We start from the raw sequence: 23,217 nt of genomic DNA, 5'->3' as shown, positions 1-23,217 counted from the left end.
CTTTGATGCGAGTCAGGGGTCGGGAGAACGGGTAAACCAGAAACCGGATGTGGTGTCTGAAAGCCGGAAGTCTGTCGGTGTCGCAGTAAAGCCGTCAGACGTTCCGGACAAGGGCGGTCATAGAGGGGGCTCCGGCTCTGTTGGCCACTCCTCTGTGGGAGGGGGGAGTGGTCCGGCGCCGGAGGCGGCTCCAGTGACGTCAGTGGCTCCTTCGTCCGCATCGCTGAAAAGTGGTGTAGGCGAGAAGGGGGCTGCTGGCGTCGGGGGCGGCGGTGGCCCCTTTCCCAAAAATGTTCCGCGCATAGAACAGATGGAGGTTAATGAGGCGGAGGGCACAGCGGGGACACCACTTATAACATCTGGTGGCGTCCCTGCAAAGGTGCCTGATGATGCGGAGACTGAAGCAGTGTCTACCCACACAAAATGTACAGGAAAAATACATAACATAGAACCAGGCCTGGCCAGAAGGATGACTGCAGGGGGACCTGGTGGGTTAAATGAAAAAGTTGCAGCTGTGGATGTGGAAACTGCTGGGGGTATGCAGGTGTCTGTAAATAAAGTTGCTGGAGTGTCTGCTGGTAATGGGGTGTTGAGTGCTGTGTCTGTGGGTGGTGGGGATGGGGTATCAACCAGGGGCAATGGGCCTGGCGCTCCTCTTGCTGTGACATCCGGTAGGTCTTATGCTGGGGTTGCAGCGGGGGGACAGCGGGCCCACCCATCTTCATCCTCAAGATCCGGGGACAGTAACTTGCAACAACGTCGTGTTCTTTGTGATGTGGATAATTGTAGTTACACATTATTACTTACACTGTATGGGATCTGCGTGCACTGCTATTCCTCATTATTGTCAGTGTGCAGTTCTGTGACCCCGGCACTAGGGGGCATCCTCTGCTTATATTCACAGTAAATAATGATGCGTAAAACAATCGTGAGCTCCTGGAGGGTCTGATCGCTCATCACTGAGCAGAACACAAACTTTTCCCTATGAGACTTTGTTTATTTCCCCCTTTTCTCAATGAGAGCAAATAAGAGGGACTGATCTGGGGGACTCTCTGCCTTTCTTTTTTTATAAGGGGTGATAGATTCTGCTGACCGGCTTTCAGTAGCCCAGGAAACCTGAGTGACAACCCTGGGGGCTGCTGTAATGGCAGACAACTCATGGACTCACCCCAACGCAGCTATTGGGGTCCCATGGTAAACTCCTGCCATAAATGTTCTTTTTGGTTTATAAAACTTTTTTTTATAGGTTTCTGATAGTTCGTTGTTTGTGGGATTGGGGCCCCGGTGCTGGGATTCTTCCTCATGACCGGTTATTATCTGTGGCCCTTAATGCTGGTTACAATGCATCCTATTGAGATTAATGCGTCATCCAGAGTGACGGCTCAAAAGAGGGTCCTGATCGGGGGGACCTCTGCAATATCCTATAATGCCCTAATGGTATAAGACAACCCCCTCCCCCATGTCTTTGGAGCAGATTCCCAATATGTATTGCTCCACATTATTTGACATGGTGACATCAATAAATCACGTGGCCCATTATATTTATACCGTGGCACGTGGCACTTTGTATGGCGCTCAAAGACCCGTGAATTCTGGCAGGATCATGTTCACATCTATATATATCTGATCTCTAGTGTCTTGCTCAGCACAGACCTGTTTACAGCCCAGCCGTGATCAGAAGACATCTGTAGGTGACCCTCATCTGTCAGTACATGCTGGGAGTTGTAGTTTTGCAGCTGCTGGAGAGCCACACGTTGGAGACCATTGCTCTAGATGTAGCACGGCATTAAGCGCGCCCGGTCCGCTCTTCAGTTCTAGTAAACGTCTCCCGTCCATATTCTGCATTATTACGAAACCTCTCCTGTCATAATGGAAATCTGCGTCTTAAATTATTTACATCTGAGCTTAAAACTTGTCACCTTCTGAGTCCACATGAAGCGCAGCTGCTTCCAGGCATCTCCTCATGAAATATAGATAGTCACTGGTGGGGCGGGGGTCTGGACGAGTCCGGGCAGCCTGTGGTACAACTCGTCTACATGCCTGGTATGACTGACATAAATACAAGAGCTGTAGGTTCGCCTTCTGACGCTGAGCCTACGCTTAGCACATATGAGAGAGGACCAATGAATGGCGGCTCAGCACCGGGCATGGGGGGCGCATCTCTCTGCCCAGCACTGTGGAGTATCAGACCCTCCTGCTCCACCCTGGTAAATCATACAGCACCGTTCTTGCCAACCTGTAGGAAGGGACATTTTGAAAAGCGTTGGATGTGTATTCGGTCAGGCGTTCTTTATTTGTTTAGGGGTCTCTATTCATTTGGAGTGTGTCATATTGCATATTTGTGATCTGCCATAGTTTGGGGGTGTCCTATATAAAGGGATGGGGCATAATGGAAAAAAATGGCATTTTCCTCAGACCCCCTAAATAAATACAGACCCCAGAGCAGCAGATACTCACCACGCCCCGTTCCGGCAGTCCTCTTCACCCCCTGGTGTTAGGACATTGTCTGAAGCGGCACCTGGTAGCGGAGGGGACTGCAGGAATGGGGAGAGGGGAGTATTTTGTAAGGATGTGGGGAGTTTTCTATATATATATGTTCTATATATATATATACACATGACCCCCACCCTGAATTGCCTATACATTTTATGACATATGAATTCATAAAACACACAAAAACATCTCCATGTCCGCGGGGTGGTCCGTCGTTATGAAGGTCCTCTGCTAGAGAGGTTTCAGCCCCCAACATGGTGTGACCTGGAGCATTAAAGAGAGATGGAGCACGGTGGTCATGCTTTATTCGGCAGAAATAAAATACAGTTTATACATCAGAGAGGTGGGCGATATAGGATGTTGGCATTTCATGGGGTCCGAAGGCTTCATTGTGTGACTGGAGAACTGTGGGTCCTCTGTGGACGAGCCTGACCATGCACAGTAAATAGTCCAGGGCTTAACCTGCTCATTCACCAACGTATCGACGTCTTGAGTGATGTTCCCCATATAACCCATGGAGCAGTCCTATCACATGATGGCCTCAGAACATGGCGGCGTCTTGGACCATCTTCAGAATGACCTGATATGTAAGGAATGGTCCAGGAGAACAATATGGTCAGTGATGTTCTGAAGCTATTCTAGATGTCCACAGACACCACCAAGCCATGGAACTGGGGACACGGAGGCGGCTGGAGAACCTGGTGGAGGTTTGAGCCTTTATAATGTACAATGCGTCTTTGGGGGTAATTATTATTACTCATTCTCTGGACACGGACAGTTTGCAGGTCTGAACCACGACCTATACAGCTCTAGATTGTTTGCAACGAGATCAGGGTTCCTCTACCCGCTGCGATAATGCATACGATTTGGCTATTTCTCAAATATTCACATGTGGTGAGTCCTCGATATTGCAAAGAAATTGTAACCGTCGCGTGGCACAGAGTCTAGAGGGTGATTTCATCGTGAGACCATCGAGCGATTGCATTTATAAACAGCCATTTGTGGATCTTATGATCTAAAGCTTTTCGACTCTCAAAAGTGTTCACCTGCGAGTTTCACCTTCGTTTCGGGTCTGATTCAATAGAATCGTCCGTCTTAGGCTACATTCAGACGAGCGTGTCCAATTTGTGTGTGTATATTTTACATTTCATATCAGGGTGAATTGCGTGTGCATGCGATTTATTTTTTTATTTTTAGAATTCTCTGCATTTCTATGTAAGTGATGGGTGAAATACGGACAGCACATGGATTGGCAGCCGCGTGCTACCGTGGTTATCACGCAGCAATGGAATTCAATGGGCGCACCAATATAGGACATGCAGTGAGTTTCACGCAACAAACCCTCGCAGCGTGAAAACCCACGCATTTCTGAATGGCTCCATTGAAATCAGTGACCCATTGATTCAACGCACAGCACAAGGACGAGAATCACGCTCGTCTGAATGAGCCCTTATTCGACCCAAATAAATTGGTCTCAGATCACAAGTACCCGATTGGCCTGAAAAGTTATGTCTGACTCTCTGATCAACCGATACCCCTCATGATTGACTGCTGAGGGAGGGTTTAACACGGTGCATTTTGGAAAGGCTGACTGCAAGGCATTATGGGGGAGCCCGTACAAGGTCACGTGATCATTTTTCTAATCTGTAAACGTCTTGGAATTGGTTTAGCGTAGATTCGTTTCGCTCATCTCTACCAGCGAGTATTTATACGTTGAGATCATCAAAATTAGTCGAATCGTAGGCATTATTAAAGTGCGTAAAGGCAGATTAAGATAAGCAGACATGACATAATGTAAGATATATTCTCACAGGGACTGAGGTCCCATTGTTTGTCCCTCTTTTTTCTATAAACAATGTATCTTAAGGTGCCCACATACATGAGATATGTTTCATCCGAACCTGTCAACTATCTAATGTGTCTGGGGTCTTGCCGTGTCTTATTCTCATCTCTTCGTCGAAAACACATGGGGAGGAATAGTTGTCTCAAGTGTATGACCGGCTTTATAGACTTCTGACCGTAATTTAGACATTCTGGTGAAATAATTGGTTGGGCTTCATGGACGGCAGGATCCAGCCATCCTGGTTATTCTAGAATAGATTTTAACAACCAGGCAAGATATTGAGGGAACCTGCACCGGCTGGAGAACTGTTTGGTTGTGTTTTCTATGGACAATGTATCTTTGATATCTTCACCTATAATTAGCCCGAACCAGAAGAACATTATGGGCAATGACCTGAATCTAGATCTAGAAGTTCTGGAATACTCATATGACCAGGTAATATAGAATGGGACTCGAAGAGCTGCACTGACCAGAAAACCAAATGGTTGTCTAAGGGTCCTTTTACACCGGCCAATTTTGGCCTTAACAATGAGCACCGATCATCGGGACAGGTCGTTGATCGGCACTCGTTTGCTCCTTTCGCGAGATTGCTAGTTCATCGGCTGATCGTTGCCCTCGTTTATCGTTGATCGTTTACACAGGGCAATGATCTGGAACGAGGGTTCATATGAACGCTCATTTGCATGATCGGCCCGTGTAAAAGGGCCCTAAGTATTATCAATGGAAAACCTCTCTTGCATGGCTTTGCACATACTTTAATTAGCACATTAGGCATGGTTTGATTGCATGGGCAATGACCTGCAGCTAGATCCATGTCTTCTAAACTAAGAGTCATACAACCAGGCAGGACATATTGAAGCTTGAACACCCGTGATGGCTCGAGAACTCTTGGTTGCCTGAGTTTTTATTTTTTATTTATTCACAATATGTGGTGCATGGATTCGCCCATGATTAGCACAGTCCTTGAGAATAGTATTGTTTAATTACATGGACAATTGCCTAAGGTGACTCTGGATGTTTTACAATAGGTTTACACCACCATTCATGAAATAGTTGACCGACCATGGCAGGAGAAGCCTAAGCTGCCTATAGCTTCTCTATGTAAATAATTTTGCCCCTGAATATCCGGGCCCTTAACTAGCCCATAGGAGGAGGACAGGATGGTCTGACTGCATGGCCGAGATCAAGCCCTAGCCAGGCCGGCTGGACATAATGGAACATAAAGATCCACATGGCTGGACAACCCTCAACCTCTTGTATGGACAATGCATCTCAGATTGCTTTGCCCATAATTAGGACACTCATGAAAAACACCATGATAAAGAAAACCCACATGAAGAACCGGTCCATGACCTTGGCCACTTTTTTCCACTCCCCAGTCCGTTTCTGCGCTGCCTTTTGCTCTCTGAAGCAGTTGGCCATATATTCAATGTTTTTAAGCAGACGTTCATTGTGGCACAGACAATGGATCTTGGGGCACTCCCCGGACCCATGACCTTTCCCACCCCCACACTGATTAGACTTGTTCTCATATTTTCCAGGCTCCTTCCAGGCACTGTGGCCATTGCTTGCCTGCCCCCAGTCCACCTCTTCCTTCATAGCTGTGCCCGTGAGGCTGCTCTCTCGAGAGTTTTTCAGTATGGCTTCGGGGTCCTCCCGTTTGGCTTGTCCGTTCATGACCTGTACTTTGGGTGGTTTCTCAGCCTCAGGTTTAGGTCTTCTGCAGCTCTCCCCAACCTCATAGACAAAAAATATCCTTGACATATATTGCAAGATAAATTTCTTTGCCCACTTAGGGACAGGTTTTGCTTCTGGACCACAGTGGTGAATATTCATTATAAAGATGGTAAGGGCTGTTGAGGCTGTGATCATTGTCATGGTGGCGATGTAATACTTTCCTACATAGAGAAAAACAGAAAAAAATATATGTATCAAGTAGAAAGCGTTCATCAGCAGACAAGGAACTTTATAAACTCTTAAAAAGCAGCTAAAAAAAGAATATATATATATTTGAGGGACTCCTATCATGCCCCAGGACAGAGAAAGTAATTCAAGGAGCTTCCACCTGTGTAGAGTGTCCTGTGGAGTAATGTCCTAACAATTCAGCTGCAAATAGAAAAGAGGAAAGGAAAGTGACAACTAAGCGGATCACATCCCTACATCACAGACCTGGTTGTCACTGATCCAGAAAAAAAAGCCTATTCAGTCTAAGCCGAATAAACTTACTGCCCCCTGTATACAAGAATATAACTACTATAATACTGCCCCTATATACAAGAATATAACTACTATAATACTGCTCCTATATACAAGAATATAACTACTATAATACTGCACCCTATACACAAGAATATAACTACTATAATACTGCCCCTATATACAAGAATATAACTACTATAATACTGCCCCTATATACAAGAATATAACTACTATAATACTGCCCATATATATACAAGAATATAACTACTATAATACTGCTCCTATATACAAGAATATAACTACTATAATACTGCACCCTATATACAAGAATATAACTACTATAATACTGCCCCTATATACAAGAATATAACTACTATAATACTGCCCCCTATATACAAGAATATAACTACTATAATACTGCCTCCTATATACAAGAATATAACTACTATAATACTGCCCCCTATATACAAGAATATAACTACTATAATACTGCTCCTATATACAAGAATATAACTACTATAATACTGCCCCTATATACAAGAATATAACTACTATAATACTGCTCCTATATACAAGAATATAACTACTATAATACTGCACCCTATATACAAGAATATAACTACTATAATACTGCCCCTATATATAAGAATATAACTACTATAATACTGCCCCCTATATACAAGAATATAACTACAATAATACTGCCCCCTATATACGAGAATATAACTACTATAATACTGCCCCTATATACAAGAATATAACTACTATAATACTGCTCCTATATACAAGAATATAACTACTATAATACTGCCCCCTATATACAAGAATATAACTACTATAATACTGCCCCCTATATACAAGAATATAACTACTATAATACTGGCCCCTATATACAAGAATATAACTACTATAATACTGCTCCTATATAACAGAATATAACTACTATAATACTGCCCCCTATATACAAGAATATAACTACTATAATACTGCTCCCTATATACAAGAATATAACTACTATAATACTGCTCCTATATACAAGAATATAACTACTATAATACTGCTCCTATATACAAGAATATAACTACTATAATACTGCCCCCTATATACAAGAATATAACTACTATAATACTGCTCCTATATACAAGAATATAACTACTATAATACTGCTCCTATATACAAGAATATAACTACTATAATACTGCTCCTATATACAAGAATATAACTACTATAATACTGCCCCCTATATACAAGAATATAACTACTATAATACTGCCACCTATATACAAGAATATAACTACTATAATACTGCTCCTATATACAAGAATATAACTACTATAATACTGCTCCTATATACAAGAATATCACTACTATAATACTGCTCCTATATACAAGAATATAACTACTATAATGCTGCCCCTATATACAAGAATATAACTACTATAATACTGGTCCTATATACAAGAATATAACTACTCTAATATTGCCCCTATATACAAGAAAATAACTACTATAATACTGCTCCCTATATATAAGAATATAACTACTATAATACTGCTCCCTATCTACAAGAATATAACTACTATAATGCTGCCCCTATATACAAGAATATAACTACTATAATACTGGTCCTATATACAAGAATATAACTACTCTAATATTGCCCCTATATACAAGAAAATAACTACTATAATACTGCTCCTATATACAAGAATATAACTACTATAATACTGACCCTATATACAAGAATATAACTACAATAATACTGCTTCTATATACAAGAATATAACTACTATAATACTGCCCCTATATACAAGAATATAACTACTATAATACTGCTTCCTATATACAAGAATATAACTACTATAATACTGCCCCTATGTACAAGAATATAACTACTATAATACTGCCCCCTATATACAAGAATATTACTACTATCATACTGCACCCTATATACAAGAATATAACTACTATAATACTGCTCCTATATATAAGACTATAACTACTATAATACTGCCACTATATACAAGAATATAACTACTATAATACTGCCCCTATATACAAGAATATAACTACTATAATACTGCCCCTATATACAAGAATATAACTACTATAATACTGCCACCTATATACAAGAATATAACTACTATAATACTGCCCCTATATACAAGAATATAACTACTGTAATACTGCCCCCTATAAACAAGAATATAACTACTATAATACTGCCCCCTATATACAAGAATATAACTACTATAATACTGCTCCTATATACAGGAATATAACTACTATAATACTGCTCCTATATACAAGAATATAACTACTATAATACTGCCCCTATATACAAGAATATAACTACTATAATACTGCTGCTATATACAAGAATATAACTACTATAATACTGCCCCCTATATACAAGAATATAACTACTATAATACTGCTCCTATATACAAGAATATAACTACTATAATACTGCCCCCTATATACAAGAATATAACTACTATAATACTGCCCCTATATACAAGAATATAACTACTATAATACTGCCCCCTATATACAAGAATATAATTACTATAATACTGCCCCCTATATACAAGAATATAACTACTATAATACTGCCCGCTATATACAAGAATATAACTACTATAATACTGCCCCCTATATACAAGAATATAACTACTATAATACTGCTCCTATATACAAGAATATAACTACTATAATACTGCTCCTATATACAAGAATATAACTACTATAATACTGCCCCTATATACAAGAATATAACTACTATAATACTGCCCCTATATACAAGAATATAACTACTATAATACTGCTCCTATATACAAGAATATAACTACTATAATACTGCCCCCTATATACAAGAATATAACTACTATAATACTGCTCCTATATACAAGAATATAACTACTATAATACTGCTCCTATATACAAGAATATAACTACTATAATACTACTCCTATATACAAGAATATAACTACTATAATACTGCCCCCTATATACAAGAATATAACTACTATAATAATGCCCCTATATACAAGAGTATAACTACTATAATACTGCCTCCTATATACAGGAATATAACTACTATAATACTGTCCCTATATACAAGAATATAACTACTATAATACTGCTCCTATATACAAGAATATAACTACTATAATACTGCTCCTATATACAAGAATATAACTACTATAATACTGCTCCCTATGTACAAGAATATAACTACTATAATACTGCTCCTATATACAAGAATATAAGTACTATAATACTACTCCTATATACAAGAGTATAACTACTATAATACTGCCCCTATATACAAGAATATAACTACTATAATACTGCCCCCTATATACAAGAATATAACTACTATAATACTGCCTCCTATATACAAGAATATAACTACTATAATACTGTCCCTATATACAAGAATATAACTACTATAATACTGCCCCCTATATACAAGACTATAACTACTATAATACTGCCCCCTATATAGAAGAATATAACTACTATAATACTGCTCCTATATACAAGAATATAACTACTATAATACTGCCTCTATATACAAGAATATAACTACTATAATACTGCTCCTATATACAAGAATATAACTACTATAATACTGCTCCTATATACAAGAACATAACTACTATAATACTGCCCCTATATATACAAGAATATAACTACTATAATACTGCCCCTATATACAAGAATATAACTACTATAATACTGCCTCCTATATACAAGAATATAACTACTATAATACTGCTCCTATATACAAGAATATAAGTACTATAATACTACTCCTACATACAATATTATAACTACTATAATACTGCCCCTATATATACAAGAATATAACTACTATAATACTGCCCCTATATACAAGAATATAACTACTATAATACTGCCTCCTATATACAAGAATATAACTTGGCCATTTCCATTGGTTCAATATGTACATGTGGGGTGAGTGTCCTCCACCTTATAAGGCTGGGTTCACACGTGGTGGAATTTCACTTGAATTCCGCTGCGGACACTCCGCAGCGTTAATCCGCAGCGGAGCCGTTTCTCCATTGACTTCCACTTCTATTTAGAAGTGTTCGTTTAGACGAGGCGTAAAATTCTGCTGCGGAGCATAGGCTGCGGAGCGGAATTTGGTGTCCGCAGCATGCTCTGTCTGTTGCGGACCAGTGGAGGACTGGTTGCGGACTCATTGCGGAATTTCTCCATTGACTTCAATGGAGATTCTAAATAGCGCAATGAAGTCCGCAGCTGTCATGCACATGTTATGTGTGCTGCGGATGCATCTTGCTTTTTTGACATGACATTTCTTCATTCTGACTGGACCTGTGTATTTCTAGGTCTACAGCCAGACTGAGGAAGACAATGGGGCTCCCGTAATTACGGGAGTGTTGCTAGGCGACGTCAGTAAATAGTCACTGTCCAGGGTGCTGAAAGAGTTAAGCGATCGGCAGTAACTGTTTCTGCACCCTGGACAGTGACTACCGATCCCAATATACAGCAACCTGTCAAAAAAATAGAAGTTCATACTTACCGAGAACTCCCTGCTTCTGTCTCCAGTCCGGTTTCCCAGGATGACGTTTCAGTCTAAGTGACGGCTGCAGCCAATCACAGGCTGCAGCGGTCACATGGACTGCCGCGTCATCCAGGGAGGTCGGGCTGGATGCCGAAAGAGGGACGCGTCACCAAGACAACGGCCGGTAAGTATGAAATTTGTTTACTTTCACTAGGGAAAGTGCTGGCCCTTCTCTCTATCCTGCACTGATAGAGAGAAGGGAAGCACTTTTCCCGCAGTCCGCAGCAGCTAGTCCGCATCAATTAACTGCACATTTTGGGCAGATCCGCCGCAGAATCTGCAACGCAGATTCTGTGCGGCATTGATGCGGACAGTTGCGGAGGAAACGTGGGGGCATGCCCTAAGATGTGGCTAGCTTACTATATCCATGTTTAGCACGGTTTGTGGCTAGCTTACTATGTCCAGGTTTAGCACGGTTTGTGTCTAACTTACTATGTCCACGTTTAGCACGGTTTGTGGCTAGCTTACTATGTCCACGTTTAGCACGGTTTGTGGCTAGCTTACTATGTCCACGTTTAGCACGGTTTGTGGCTAGCTTACTATGTCTATGTTTAGCACGGTTTGTGTCTAGCTTACTATGTCCACGTTTCGCACGGTTTGCGGCTAGCTTACTATGTCCAGGTTTAGCACGGTTTGTGGCTAGCTTACTATGTCCACGTTTAGCACGGTTTGTGGCTAGCTTACTATGTCCACGTTTAGCACGGTTTGTGGCTAGCTTACTATGTCCACGTTTAGCCCGGTTTGTGGCTAGCTTACTATGTCAACGTTTAGCACGGTTTGTGGCTAGCTTACTATGTCCACGTTTAGCACGGTTTGTGGCTATCTTACTATGTCCACGTTTAGCACGGTTTGTTGCTGGCTTACTATGTCCACGTTTTGCACAGTTTGTGGCTAGCTTACTATGTCCATGTTTAGCACGGTTTGTGGCTGGCTTACTATGTCCACGTTTAGCATGGTTTGTGGCTAGCTTACTATGTCCACGTTTAGCACGGTTTGTGGCTAGCTTACTATGTCCACGTTTAGCACGGTTTGTGGCTAGCTTACTATGTCCATGTTTAGCACGGATTGTGGCTGGCTTACTATGTCCACGTTTAGCACGGTTTGTGGATGGGTTACTATGTCCACGTTTAGCACGGTTTGTGGCTAGCTTACTATGTCCACGTTTAGCACGGTTTGTGGCTTGCTTACTATGTCCACGTTTAGCACGGTTTGTGGCTAGCTTACTATGTCCAGGTTTAGCACGGTTTGTGGCTAGCTTACTATGTCCACGTTTAGCACGGTTTGTGGCTAGCTTACTATGTCCACGTTTAGCACGGTTTGTGGCTAGCTTACTATGTCCACGTTTAGCACGGATTGTGGCTGGCTTACTATGTCCACTTTTAGCACGGTTTGTGGCTAGCTTACTATGTCTATGTTTAGCACGGTTTGTGTCTAGCTTACTATGTCCACGTTTAGCACGGTTTGTGGCTAGCTTACTATGTCCAGGTTTAGCACGGTTTGTGGCTAGCTTACTATGTCCACGTTTAGCACGGTTCGTGGCTAGCTTTATATGTCCACACTTAGCACGGTTTGTGGCTAGCTTACTATGTCTATGTTTAGCACGGTTTGTGGCTAGCTTACTATGTCCACGTTTAGCACGGTTTGTGGCTAGCTTACTATGTCTATGTTTAGCACGGTTTGTGTCTAGCTTACTATGTCCACTTTTAGCACGGTTTGTGGCTAGCTTACTATGTCCAGGTTTAGCACGGTTTGTGGCTAGCTTACTATGTCCAAGTTTAGCACGGTTTGTGGCTAGCTTACTATGTCCAGGTTTAGCACCGTTTGTGGCTAGCTTACTATGTCCACGTTTAGCACGGTTTGTGGCTAGCTTACTATGTCCACGTTTAGCACGGTTTGTGTCTAGCTTACTATGTCCACGTTTAGCACGGTTTGTGGCTAGCTTACTATGTCCACGTTTAGCACGGTTTGTGGCTAGCTTACTATGTCTATGTTTAGCACGGTTTGTGTCTAGCTTACTATGTCCACATTTAGCACGGTTTGTGGCTAGCTTACTATGTCCAGGTTTAGCACGGTTTGTGGCTAGCTTACTATGTCCACGTTTAGCACGGTTTGTGGCTAGCTTACTATGTCCACGTTTAGCACGGTTTGTGGCTAGCTTACTATGTCTATGTTTAGCATGGTTTGTGTCTAGCTTACTATGTCCACGTTTAGCACGGTTTGTGGCTAGCTTACTATGTCTATGTTTAGCACGGTTTGTGTCTAGCTTACTATGTCCACGTTTAGCACGGTTTGTGGCTAGCTTACTATGTCCAGGTTTAGCACGGTTTGTGGCTAGCTTACTATGTCCACGTTTAGCACGGTTTGTGGCTAGCTTACTATGTCCACGTTTAGCACGGTTTGTGGCTAGCTTACTATGTCTATGTTTAGCACGGTTTGTGGCTAGCTTACTATGTGTATGTTTAGCACGGTTTGTGTCTAGCTTACTATGTCCACTTTTAGCACGGTTTGTGGCTGGCTTACTATGTCCACGTTTAGCACGCTTTGTGGCTAGCTTACTATGTCCACGTTTAGCACGGTTTGTGGCTAGCTTACTATGTCCATGTTTAGCACGGTTTGTGGCTGGCTTACTATGTCCACGTTTAGCATGGTTTGTGGCTAGCTTACTATGTCCACGTTTAGAACGGTTTGTGGCTAGCTTACTATGTCCACGTTTAGCACGGTTTGTGGCTAGCTTACTATGTCCACGTTTAGAACGGTTTGTGGCTAGCTTACTATGTCCACGTTTAGAACGGTTTGTGGCTAGCTTACTATGTCCATGTTTAGCACGGTTTGTGGCTGGCGTACTATGTCCACGTTTAGCACGGTTTGTGGCTAGCTTACTATGTCCACGTTTAGCACGGTTTGTGGCTAGCTTACTATGTCCATGTTTAGCACGGTTTGTGGCTGGCTTACTATGTCCACGTTTAGCATGGTTTGTGGCTAGCTTACTATGTCCACGTTTAGCACGGTTTGTGGCTGGCTTACTATGTCCACGTTTAGCACAGTTTGTGGCTAGCTTACTATGTCCATGTTTAGCATGGTTTGTGGCTAGCTTACTATGTCCACGTTTAGCACTGTTTGTGGCTGGCGTACTATGTCCACGTTTAGCACGGTTTGTGGCTAGCTTACTATGTCTATGTTTAGCACGGTTTGTGTCTAGCTTACTATGTCCACGTTTAGCACGGTTTGTGGCTAGCTTACTATGTCCAGGTTTAGCACGGTTTGTGGCTAGCTTACTATGTCCACGTTTAGCACGGTTTGTGGCTAGCTTACTATGTCCACGTTTAGCACGGTTTGTGGCTAGCTTACTATGTCTATGTTTAGCATGGTTTGTGTCTAGCTTACTATGTCCACGTTTAGCACGGTTTGTGGCTAGCTTACTATGTCTATGTTTAGCACGGTTTGTGGCTAGCTTACTATGTCTATGTTTAGCACGGTTTGTGTCTAGCTTACTATGTCCACTTTTAGCACGGTTTGTGGCTGGCTTACTATGTCCACGTTTAGCACGGTTTGTGGCTAGCTTACTATGTCCAGGTTTAGCACGGTTTGTGGCTAGCTTACTATGTCCACGTTTAGCACGGTTTGTGGCTAGCTTACTATGTCCATGTTTAGCACGGTTTGTGGCTGGCTTACTATGTCCACGTTTAGCATGGTTTGTGGCTAGCTTACTATGTCTATGTTTAGCACGGTTTGTGGCTAGCTTACTATGTCTATGTTTAGCACGGTTTGTGTCTAGCTTACTATGTCCACTTTTAGCACGGTTTGTGGCTGGCTTACTATGTCCACGTTTAGCACGGTTTGTGGCTAGCTTACTATGTCCACGTTTAGCACGGTTTGTGGCTAGCTTACTATGTCCACGTTTAGCACGGTTTGTGGCTAGCTTACTATGTCCACGTTTAGCACGGTTTGTGGCTAGCTTACTATGTCCACGTTTAGCACGGTTTGTGGCTAGCTTACTATGTCCATGTTTAGCACGGTTTGTGGCTGGCTTACTATGTCCACGTTTAGCATGGTTTGTGGCTAGCTTACTATGTCCACGTTTAGCACGGTTTGTGGCTGGCTTACTATGTCCACGTTTAGCACGGTTTGTGGCTAGCTTACTATGTCCACGTTTAGCACGGTTTGTGGCTAGCTTACTATGTCCACGTTTAGCACGGTTTGTGGCTAGCTTACTATGTCCATGTTTAGCACGGATTGTGGCTGGCTTACTATGTCCACGTTTAGCACGGTTTGTGGATGGGTTACTATGTCCACGTTTAGCACGGTTTGTGGCTAGCTTACTATGTCCACGTTTAGCACGGTTTGTGGCTTGCTTACTATGTCCACGTTTAGCACGGTTTGTGGCTAGCTTACTATGTCCAGGTTTAGCACGGTTTGTGGCTAGCTTACTATGTCCACGTTTAGCACGGTTTGTGGCTAGCTTACTATGTCCACGTTTAGCACGGTTTGTGGCTAGCTTACTATGTCCACGTTTAGCACGGATTGTGGCTGGCTTACTATGTCCACGTTTAGCACGGTTTGTGGCTAGCTTACTATGTCTATGTTTAGCACGGTTTGTGTCTAGCTTACTATGTCCACGTTTAGCACGGTTTGTGGCTAGCTTACTATGTCCAGGTTTAGCATGGTTTGTGGCTAGCTTACTATGTCCACGTTTAGCACGGTTCGTGGCTAGCTTTATATGTCCACACTTAGCACGGTTTGTGGCTAGCTTACTATGTCTATGTTTAGCACGGTTTGTGGCTAGCTTACTATGTCCACGTTTAGCACGGTTTGTGGCTAGCTTACTATGTCTATGTTTAGCACGGTTTGTGTCTAGCTTACTATGTCCACTTTTAGCACGGTTTGTGGCTAGCTTACTATGTCCAGGTTTAGCACGGTTTGTGGCTAGCTTACTATGTCCAAGTTTAGCACGGTTTGTGTCTAGCTTACTATGTCCACGTTTAGCACGGTTTGTGGCTAGCTTACTATGTCCAGGTTTAGCACGGTTTGTGGCTAGCTTACTATGTCCACGTTTAGCACGGTTTGTGGCTAGCTTACTATGTCCACGTTTAGCACGGTTTGTGGCTAGCTTACTATGTCTATGTTTAGCACGGTTTGTGGCTAGCTTACTATGTGTATGTTTAGCACGGTTTGTGTCTAGCTTACTATGTCCACTTTTAGCACGGTTTGTGGCTGGCTTACTATGTCCACGTTTAGCACGCTTTGTGGCTAGCTTACTATGTCCACGTTTAGCACGGTTTGTGGCTAGCTTACTATGTCCATGTTTAGCACGGTTTGTGGCTGGCTTACTATGTCCACGTTTAGCATGGTTTGTGGCTAGCTTACTATGTCCACGTTTAGAACGGTTTGTGGCTAGCTTACTATGTCCACGTTTAGCACGGTTTGTGGCTAGCTTACTATGTCCACGTTTAGAACGGTTTGTGGCTAGCTTACTATGTCCACGTTTAGAACGGTTTGTGGCTAGCTTACTATGTCCATGTTTAGCACGGTTTGTGGCTGGCGTACTATGTCCACGTTTAGCACGGTTTGTGGCTAGCTTACTATGTCCACGTTTAGCACGGTTTGTGGCTAGCTTACTATGTCCATGTTTAGCACGGTTTGTGGCTGGCTTACTATGTCCACGTTTAGCATGGTTTGTGGCTAGCTTACTATGTCCACGTTTAGCACGGTTTGTGGCTGGCTTACTATGTCCACGTTTAGCACAGTTTGTGGCTAGCTTACTATGTCCATGTTTAGTACGGTTTGTGGCTAGCTTACTATGTCCACGTTTAGCACTGTTTGTGGCTGGCGTACTATGTCCACGTTTAGCACGGTTTGTGGCTAGCTTACTATGTCTATGTTTAGCACGGTTTGTGTCTAGCTTACTATGTCCACGTTTAGCACGGTTTGTGGCTAGCTTACTATGTCCAGGTTTAGCACGGTTTGTGGCTAGCTTACTATGTCCACGTTTAGCACGGTTTGTGGCTAGCTTACTATGTCCATGTTTAGCACGGATTGTGGCTGGCTTACTATGTCCACGTTTAGCACGGTTTGTGGATGGGTTACTATGTCCACGTTTAGCACGGTTTGTGGCTTGCTTACTATGTCCACGTTTAGCACGGTTTGTGGCTAGCTTACTATGTCCAGGTTTAGCACGGTTTGTGGCTAGCTTACTATGTCCACGTTTAGCACGGTTTGTGGCTAGCTTACTATGTCCACGTTTAGCACGGTTTGTGGCTAGCTTACTATGTCCACGTTTAGCACGGATTGTGGCTGGCTTACTATGTCCACGTTTAGCACGGTTTGTGGCTAGCTTACTATGTCTATGTTTAGCACGGTTTGTGTCTAGCTTACTATGTCCACGTTTAGCACGGTTTGTGGCTAGCTTACTATGTCCAGGTTTAGCATGGTTTGTGGCTAGCTTACTATGTCCACGTTTAGCACGGTTCGTGGCTAGCTTTATATGTCCACACTTAGCACGGTTTGTGGCTAGCTTACTATGTCTATGTTTAGCACGGTTTGTGGCTAGCTTACTATGTCCACGTTTAGCACGGTTTGTGGCTAGCTTACTATGTCTATGTTTAGCACGGTTTGTGTCTAGCTTACTATGTCCACTTTTAGCACGGTTTGTGGCTAGCTTACTATGTCCAGGTTTAGCACGGTTTGTGGCTAGCTTACTATGTCCAAGTTTAGCACGGTTTGTGGCTAGCTTACTATGTCCAGGTTTAGCACAGTTTGTGGCTAGCTTACTATGTCCACGTTTAGCACGGTTTGTGGCTAGCTTACTATGTCCACGTTTAGCACGGTTTGTGTCTAGCTTACTATGTCCACGTTTAGCACGGTTTGTGGCTAGCTTACTATGTCCACGTTTAGCACGGTTTGTGGCTAGCTTACTATGTCTATGTTTAGCACGGTTTGTGTCTAGCTTACTATGTCCACATTTAGCACGGTTTGTGGCTAGCTTACTATGTCCACGTTTAGCACGGTTTGTGGATGGGTTACTATGTCCACGTTTAGCACGGTTTGTGGCTAGCTTACTATGTCCACGTTTAGCACGGTTTGTGGCTAGCTTACTATGTCCACGTTTAGCACGGTTTGTGGCTAGCTTACTATGTCCACGTTTAGCATGGATTGTGGCTGGCTTACTATGTCCACGTTTAGCACGGTTTGTGGCTAGCTTACTATGTCTATGTTTAGCACGGTTTGTGTCTAGCTTACTATGTCCACGTTTAGCACGGTTTGTGGCTAGCTTACTATGTCCAGGTTTAGCACGGTTTGTGGCTAGCTTACTATGTCCACGTTTAGCACGGTTCGTGGCTAGCTTTATATGTCCACACTTAGCACGGTTTGTGGCTAGCTTACTATGTCTATGTTTAGCACGGTTTGTGGCTAGCTTACTATGTCCACGTTTAGCACGGTTTGTGGCTAGCTTACTATGTCTATGTTTAGCACGGTTTGTGTCTAGCTTACTATGTCCACTTTTAGCACGGTTTGTGGCTAGCTTACTATGTCCAGGTTTAGCACGGTTTGTGGCTAGCTTACTATGTCCAAGTTTAGCACGGTTTGTGGCTAGCTTACTATGTCCAGGTTTAGCACAGTTTGTGGCTAGCTTACTATGTCCACGTTTAGCACGGTTTGTGGCTAGCTTACTATGTGTATGTTTAGCACGGTTTGTGTCTAGCTTACTATATCCACTTTTAGCACGGTTTGTGGCTAGCTTACTATGTCTATGTTTAGCACGGTTTGTGTCTAGCTTACTATGTCCACTTTTAGCACGGTTTGTGGCTAGCTTACTATGTCCAGGTTTAGCACGGTTTGTGGCTAGCTTACTATGTCCACGTTTAGCACGGTTTGTGGCTAGCTTACTATGTCCACGTTTAGCACGGTTTGTGGCTAGCTTACTATGTCTATGATTAGCACGGTTTGTGGCTAGCTTACTATGTGTATGTTTAGCACGGTTTGTGTCTAGCTTACTATATCCACTTTTAGCACGGTTTGTGGCTCGCTTACTATGTCCACGTTTAGCACGCTTTGTGGTTAGCTTACTATGTCCACGTTTAGCACGGTTTGTGGCTAGCTTACTATGTCCACGTTTAGCACGGTTCGTGGCTAGCTTACTATGTCCAGGTTTAGCACGGTTTGTGGCTAGCTTACTATGTCCACGTTTAGCACGGTTTGTGGCTAGCTTACTATGTCCACGTTTAGCACGGTTTGTGGCTAGCTTACTATGTCTATGATTAGCACGGTTTGTGGCTAGCTTACTATGTGTATGTTTAGCACGGTTTGTGTCTAGCTTACTATATCCACTTTTAGCACGGTTTGTGGCTCGCTTACTATGTCCACGTTTAGCACGCTTTGTGGCTAGCTTACTATGTCCACGTTTAGCACGGTTTGTGGCTAGCTTACTATGTCCACGTTTAGCACGGTTTGTGGCTAGCTTACTATGTCCACGTTTAGCACGGTTTGTGGCTAGCTTACTATGTCCATGTTTAGCACGGTTTGTGGCTAGCTTACTATGTCCACGTTTAGCACTGTTTGTGGCTGGCGTACTATGTCCACGTTTAGCACGGTTTGTGGCTAGCTTACTATGTCCATGTTTAGCACGGTTTGTGGCTGGCTTACTATGTCCACGTTTAGCATGGTTTGTGGCTAGCTTACTATGTCCACGTTTAGAACGGTTTGTGGCTAGCTTACTATGTCCACGTTTAGCACGGTTTGTGGCTAGCTTACTATGTCCACGTTTAGCACTGTTTGTGGCTGGCGTACTATGTCCACGTTTAGCACGGTTTGTGGCTAGCTTACTATGTCCATGTTTAGCACGGTTTGTGGCTGGCGTACTATGTCCACGTTTAGCACGGTTTGTGGCTAGCTTACTATGTCCATGTTTAGCACGGTTTGTGGCTGGCTTACTATGTCCACGTTTAGCATGGTTTGTGGCTAGCTTACTATGTCCACGTTTAGCACGGTTTGTGGCTGGCTTACTATGTCCACGTTTAGCACAGTTTGTGGCTAGCTTACTATGTCCATGTTTAGCACGGTTTGTGGCTAGCTTACTATGTCCACGTTTAGCACTGTTTGTGGCTGGCGTACTATGTCCACGTTTAGCACGGTTTTTTGCTAGCTTACTATGTCCATGTTTAGCACGGTTTGTGGCTGGCTTACTATGTCCACGTTTAGCATGGTTTGTGGCTAGCTTACTATGTCCACGTTTAGCACGGTTTGTGGCTGGCTTACTATGTCCACGTTTAGCACGGTTTGTGGCTAGCTTACTATGTCCAGGTTTAGCACGGTTTGTGGCTAGCTTACTATGTCCACGTTTAGCACGGTTTGTGGCTAGCTTACTATGTCCACGTTTAGCACGGTTTGTGGCTAGCTTACTATGTCCACGTTTAGCACGGATTGTGGCTGGCTTACTATGTCCACGTTTAGCACGGTTTGTGGCTAGCTTACTATGTCTATGTTTAGCACGGTTTGTGTCTAGCTTACTATGTCCACGTTTAGCACGGTTTGTGGCTAGCTTACTATGTCCAGGTTTAGCACGGTTTGTGGCTAGCTTACTATGTCCACGTTTAGCACGGTTCGTGGCTAGCTTTATATGTCCACACTTAGCACGGTTTGTGGCTAGCTTACTATGTCTATGTTTAGCACGGTTTGTGGCTAGCTTACTATGTCCACGTTTAGCACGGTTTGTGGCTAGCTTACTATGTCTATGTTTAGCACGGTTTGTGTCTAGCTTACTATGTCCACTTTTAGCACGGTTTGTGGCTAGCTTACTATGTCCAGGTTTAGCACGGTTTGTGGCTAGCTTACTATGTCCAAGTTTAGCACGGTTTGTGGCTAGCTTACTATGTCCAGGTTTAGCACAGTTTGTGGCTAGCTTACTATGTCCACGTTTAGCACGGTTTGTGGCTAGCTTACTATGTCCACGTTTAGCACGGTTTGTGTCTAGCTTACTATGTCCACGTTTAGCACGGTTTGTGGCTAGCTTACTATGTCCACGTTTAGCACGGTTTGTGGCTAGCTTACTATGTCTATGTTTAGCACGGTTTGTGTCTAGCTTACTATGTCCACATTTAGCACGGTTTGTGGCTAGCTTACTATGTCCAGGTTTAGCACGGTTTGTGGCTAGCTTACTATGTCCACGTTTAGCACGGTTCGTGGCTAGCTTTATATGTCCACACTTAGCACGGTTTGTGGCTAGCTTACTATGTCTATGTTTAGCACGGTTTGTGGCTAGCTTACTATGTCCACGTTTAGCACGGTTTGTGGCTAGCTTACTATGTCTATGTTTAGCACGGTTTGTGTCTAGCTTACTATGTCCACTTTTAGCACGGTTTGTGGCTAGCTTACTATGTCCAGGTTTAGCACGGTTTGTGGCTAGCTTACTATGTCCAAGTTTAGCACGGTTTGTGGCTAGCTTACTATGTCCAGGTTTAGCACAGTTTGTGGCTAGCTTACTATGTCCACGTTTAGCACGGTTTGTGGCTAGCTTACTATGTCCACGTTTAGCACGGTTTGTGTCTAGCTTACTATGTCCACGTTTAGCACGGTTTGTGGCTAGCTTACTATGTCCACGTTTAGCACGGTTTGTGGCTAGCTTACTATGTCTATGTTTAGCACGGTTTGTGTCTAGCTTACTATGTCCACATTTAGCACGGTTTGTGGCTAGCTTACTATGTCCAGGTTTAGCACGGTTTGTGGCTAGCTTACTATGTCCACGTTTAGCACGGTTTGTGGCTAGCTTACTATGTCCAGGTTTAGCACGGTTTGTGGCTAGCTTACTATGTCCACGTTTAGCACGGTTTGTGGCTAGCTTACTATGTCCACGTTTAGCACGGTTTGTGGCTAGCTTACTATGTCTATGTTTAGCACGGTTTGTGGCTAGCTTACTATGTGTATGTTTAGCACGGTTTGTGTCTAGCTTACTATGTCCACTTTTAGCACGGTTTGTGGCTGGCTTACTATGTTCACGTTTAGCACGCTTTGTGGCTAGCTTACTATGTCCACGTTTAGCACGGTTTGTGGCTAGCTTACTATGTCCACGTTTAGCACGGTTTGTGGCTAGCTTACTATGTCCACGTTTAGCACGGTTTGTGGCTAGCTTACTATGTCCACGTTTAGCACGGTTTGTGGCTAGCTTACTATGTCCACGTTTAGCACTGTTTGTGGCTGGCGTACTATGTCCACGTTTAGCACGGTTTGTGGCTAGCTTACTATGTCCATGTTTAGCACGGTTTGTGGCTGGCTTACTATGTCCACGTTTAGCACGGTTTGTGGCTAGCTTACTATGTCCACGTTTAGAACGGTTTGTGGCTAGCTTACTATGTCCACGTTTAGCACGGTTTGTGGCTAGCTTACTATGTCCACGTTTAGCACTGTTTGTGGCTGGCGTACTATGTCCACGTTTAGCACGGTTTGTGGCTAGCTTACTATGTCCATGTTTAGCACGGTTTGTGGCTGGCTTACTATGTCCACGTTTAGCATGGTTTGTGGCTAGCTTACTATGTCCACGTTTAGCACGGTTTGTGGCTGGCTTACTATGTCCACGTTTAGCACGGTTTTTGGCTAGCTTACTATGTCCATGTTTAGCACGGTTTGTGGCTGGCTTACTATGTCCACGTTTAGCATGGTTTGTGGCTAGCTTACTATGTCCACGTTTAGCACGGTTTGTGGCTGGCTTACTATGTCCACGTTTAGCACGGTTTGTGGCTAGCTTACTATGTCCACGTTTAGCACGGTTTGTGGCTAGCTTACTATGTCCACGTTTAGCACGGTTTGTGGCTAGCTTACTATGTCCACGTTTAGCACGGTTTGTGGCTGGCTTACTATGTCCACGTTTAGCATGGTTTGTGGCTAGCTTACTATGTCCACGTTTAGCACGGTTTGTGGCTGGCTTACTATGTCCACGTTTAGCATGGTTTGTGGCTTGCTTACTATGTCCACGTTTATCTCGGTTTGTGGCTGGCTTACTATGTCCACGTTTAGCACGGTTTGTGGCTAGCTAACTATGTCCACGTTTAGCATGGTTTGTGGCTAGCTTACTATGTCC

General features: G+C 43.3%; 1 protein-coding gene across 2 annotated transcripts in view; it reads right to left on the bottom strand.

Annotated features, from left to right (window-relative positions):
- Nucleotides 1–2,789: 2,789 nt before the first annotated feature.
- The window catches only part of LOC142741957 (neuronal acetylcholine receptor subunit alpha-10-like), a 143,579-nt gene continuing 123,151 nt past the window's right edge, over nucleotides 2,790–23,217 (bottom strand). For both annotated transcript variants that reach the window (XM_075851280.1, XM_075851281.1), the window contains exon 5: nucleotides 2,790–6,234. In XM_075851280.1, coding sequence (XP_075707395.1) covers nucleotides 5,609–6,234 — 626 coding nt within the window. In that variant the 3' untranslated portion in view covers nucleotides 2,790–5,608. The remainder of the gene's footprint in view (nucleotides 6,235–23,217) is intronic.

Source organism: Rhinoderma darwinii, chromosome 2, assembly GCF_050947455.1.
Source record: "Rhinoderma darwinii isolate aRhiDar2 chromosome 2, aRhiDar2.hap1, whole genome shotgun sequence".
NCBI classification, from domain to species: Eukaryota; Metazoa; Chordata; class Amphibia; order Anura; family Rhinodermatidae; genus Rhinoderma; species Rhinoderma darwinii.
The sequence above is the reverse complement of the archived record's forward strand: the minus strand, read 5'-3'. Positions and strand labels throughout refer to the sequence as shown.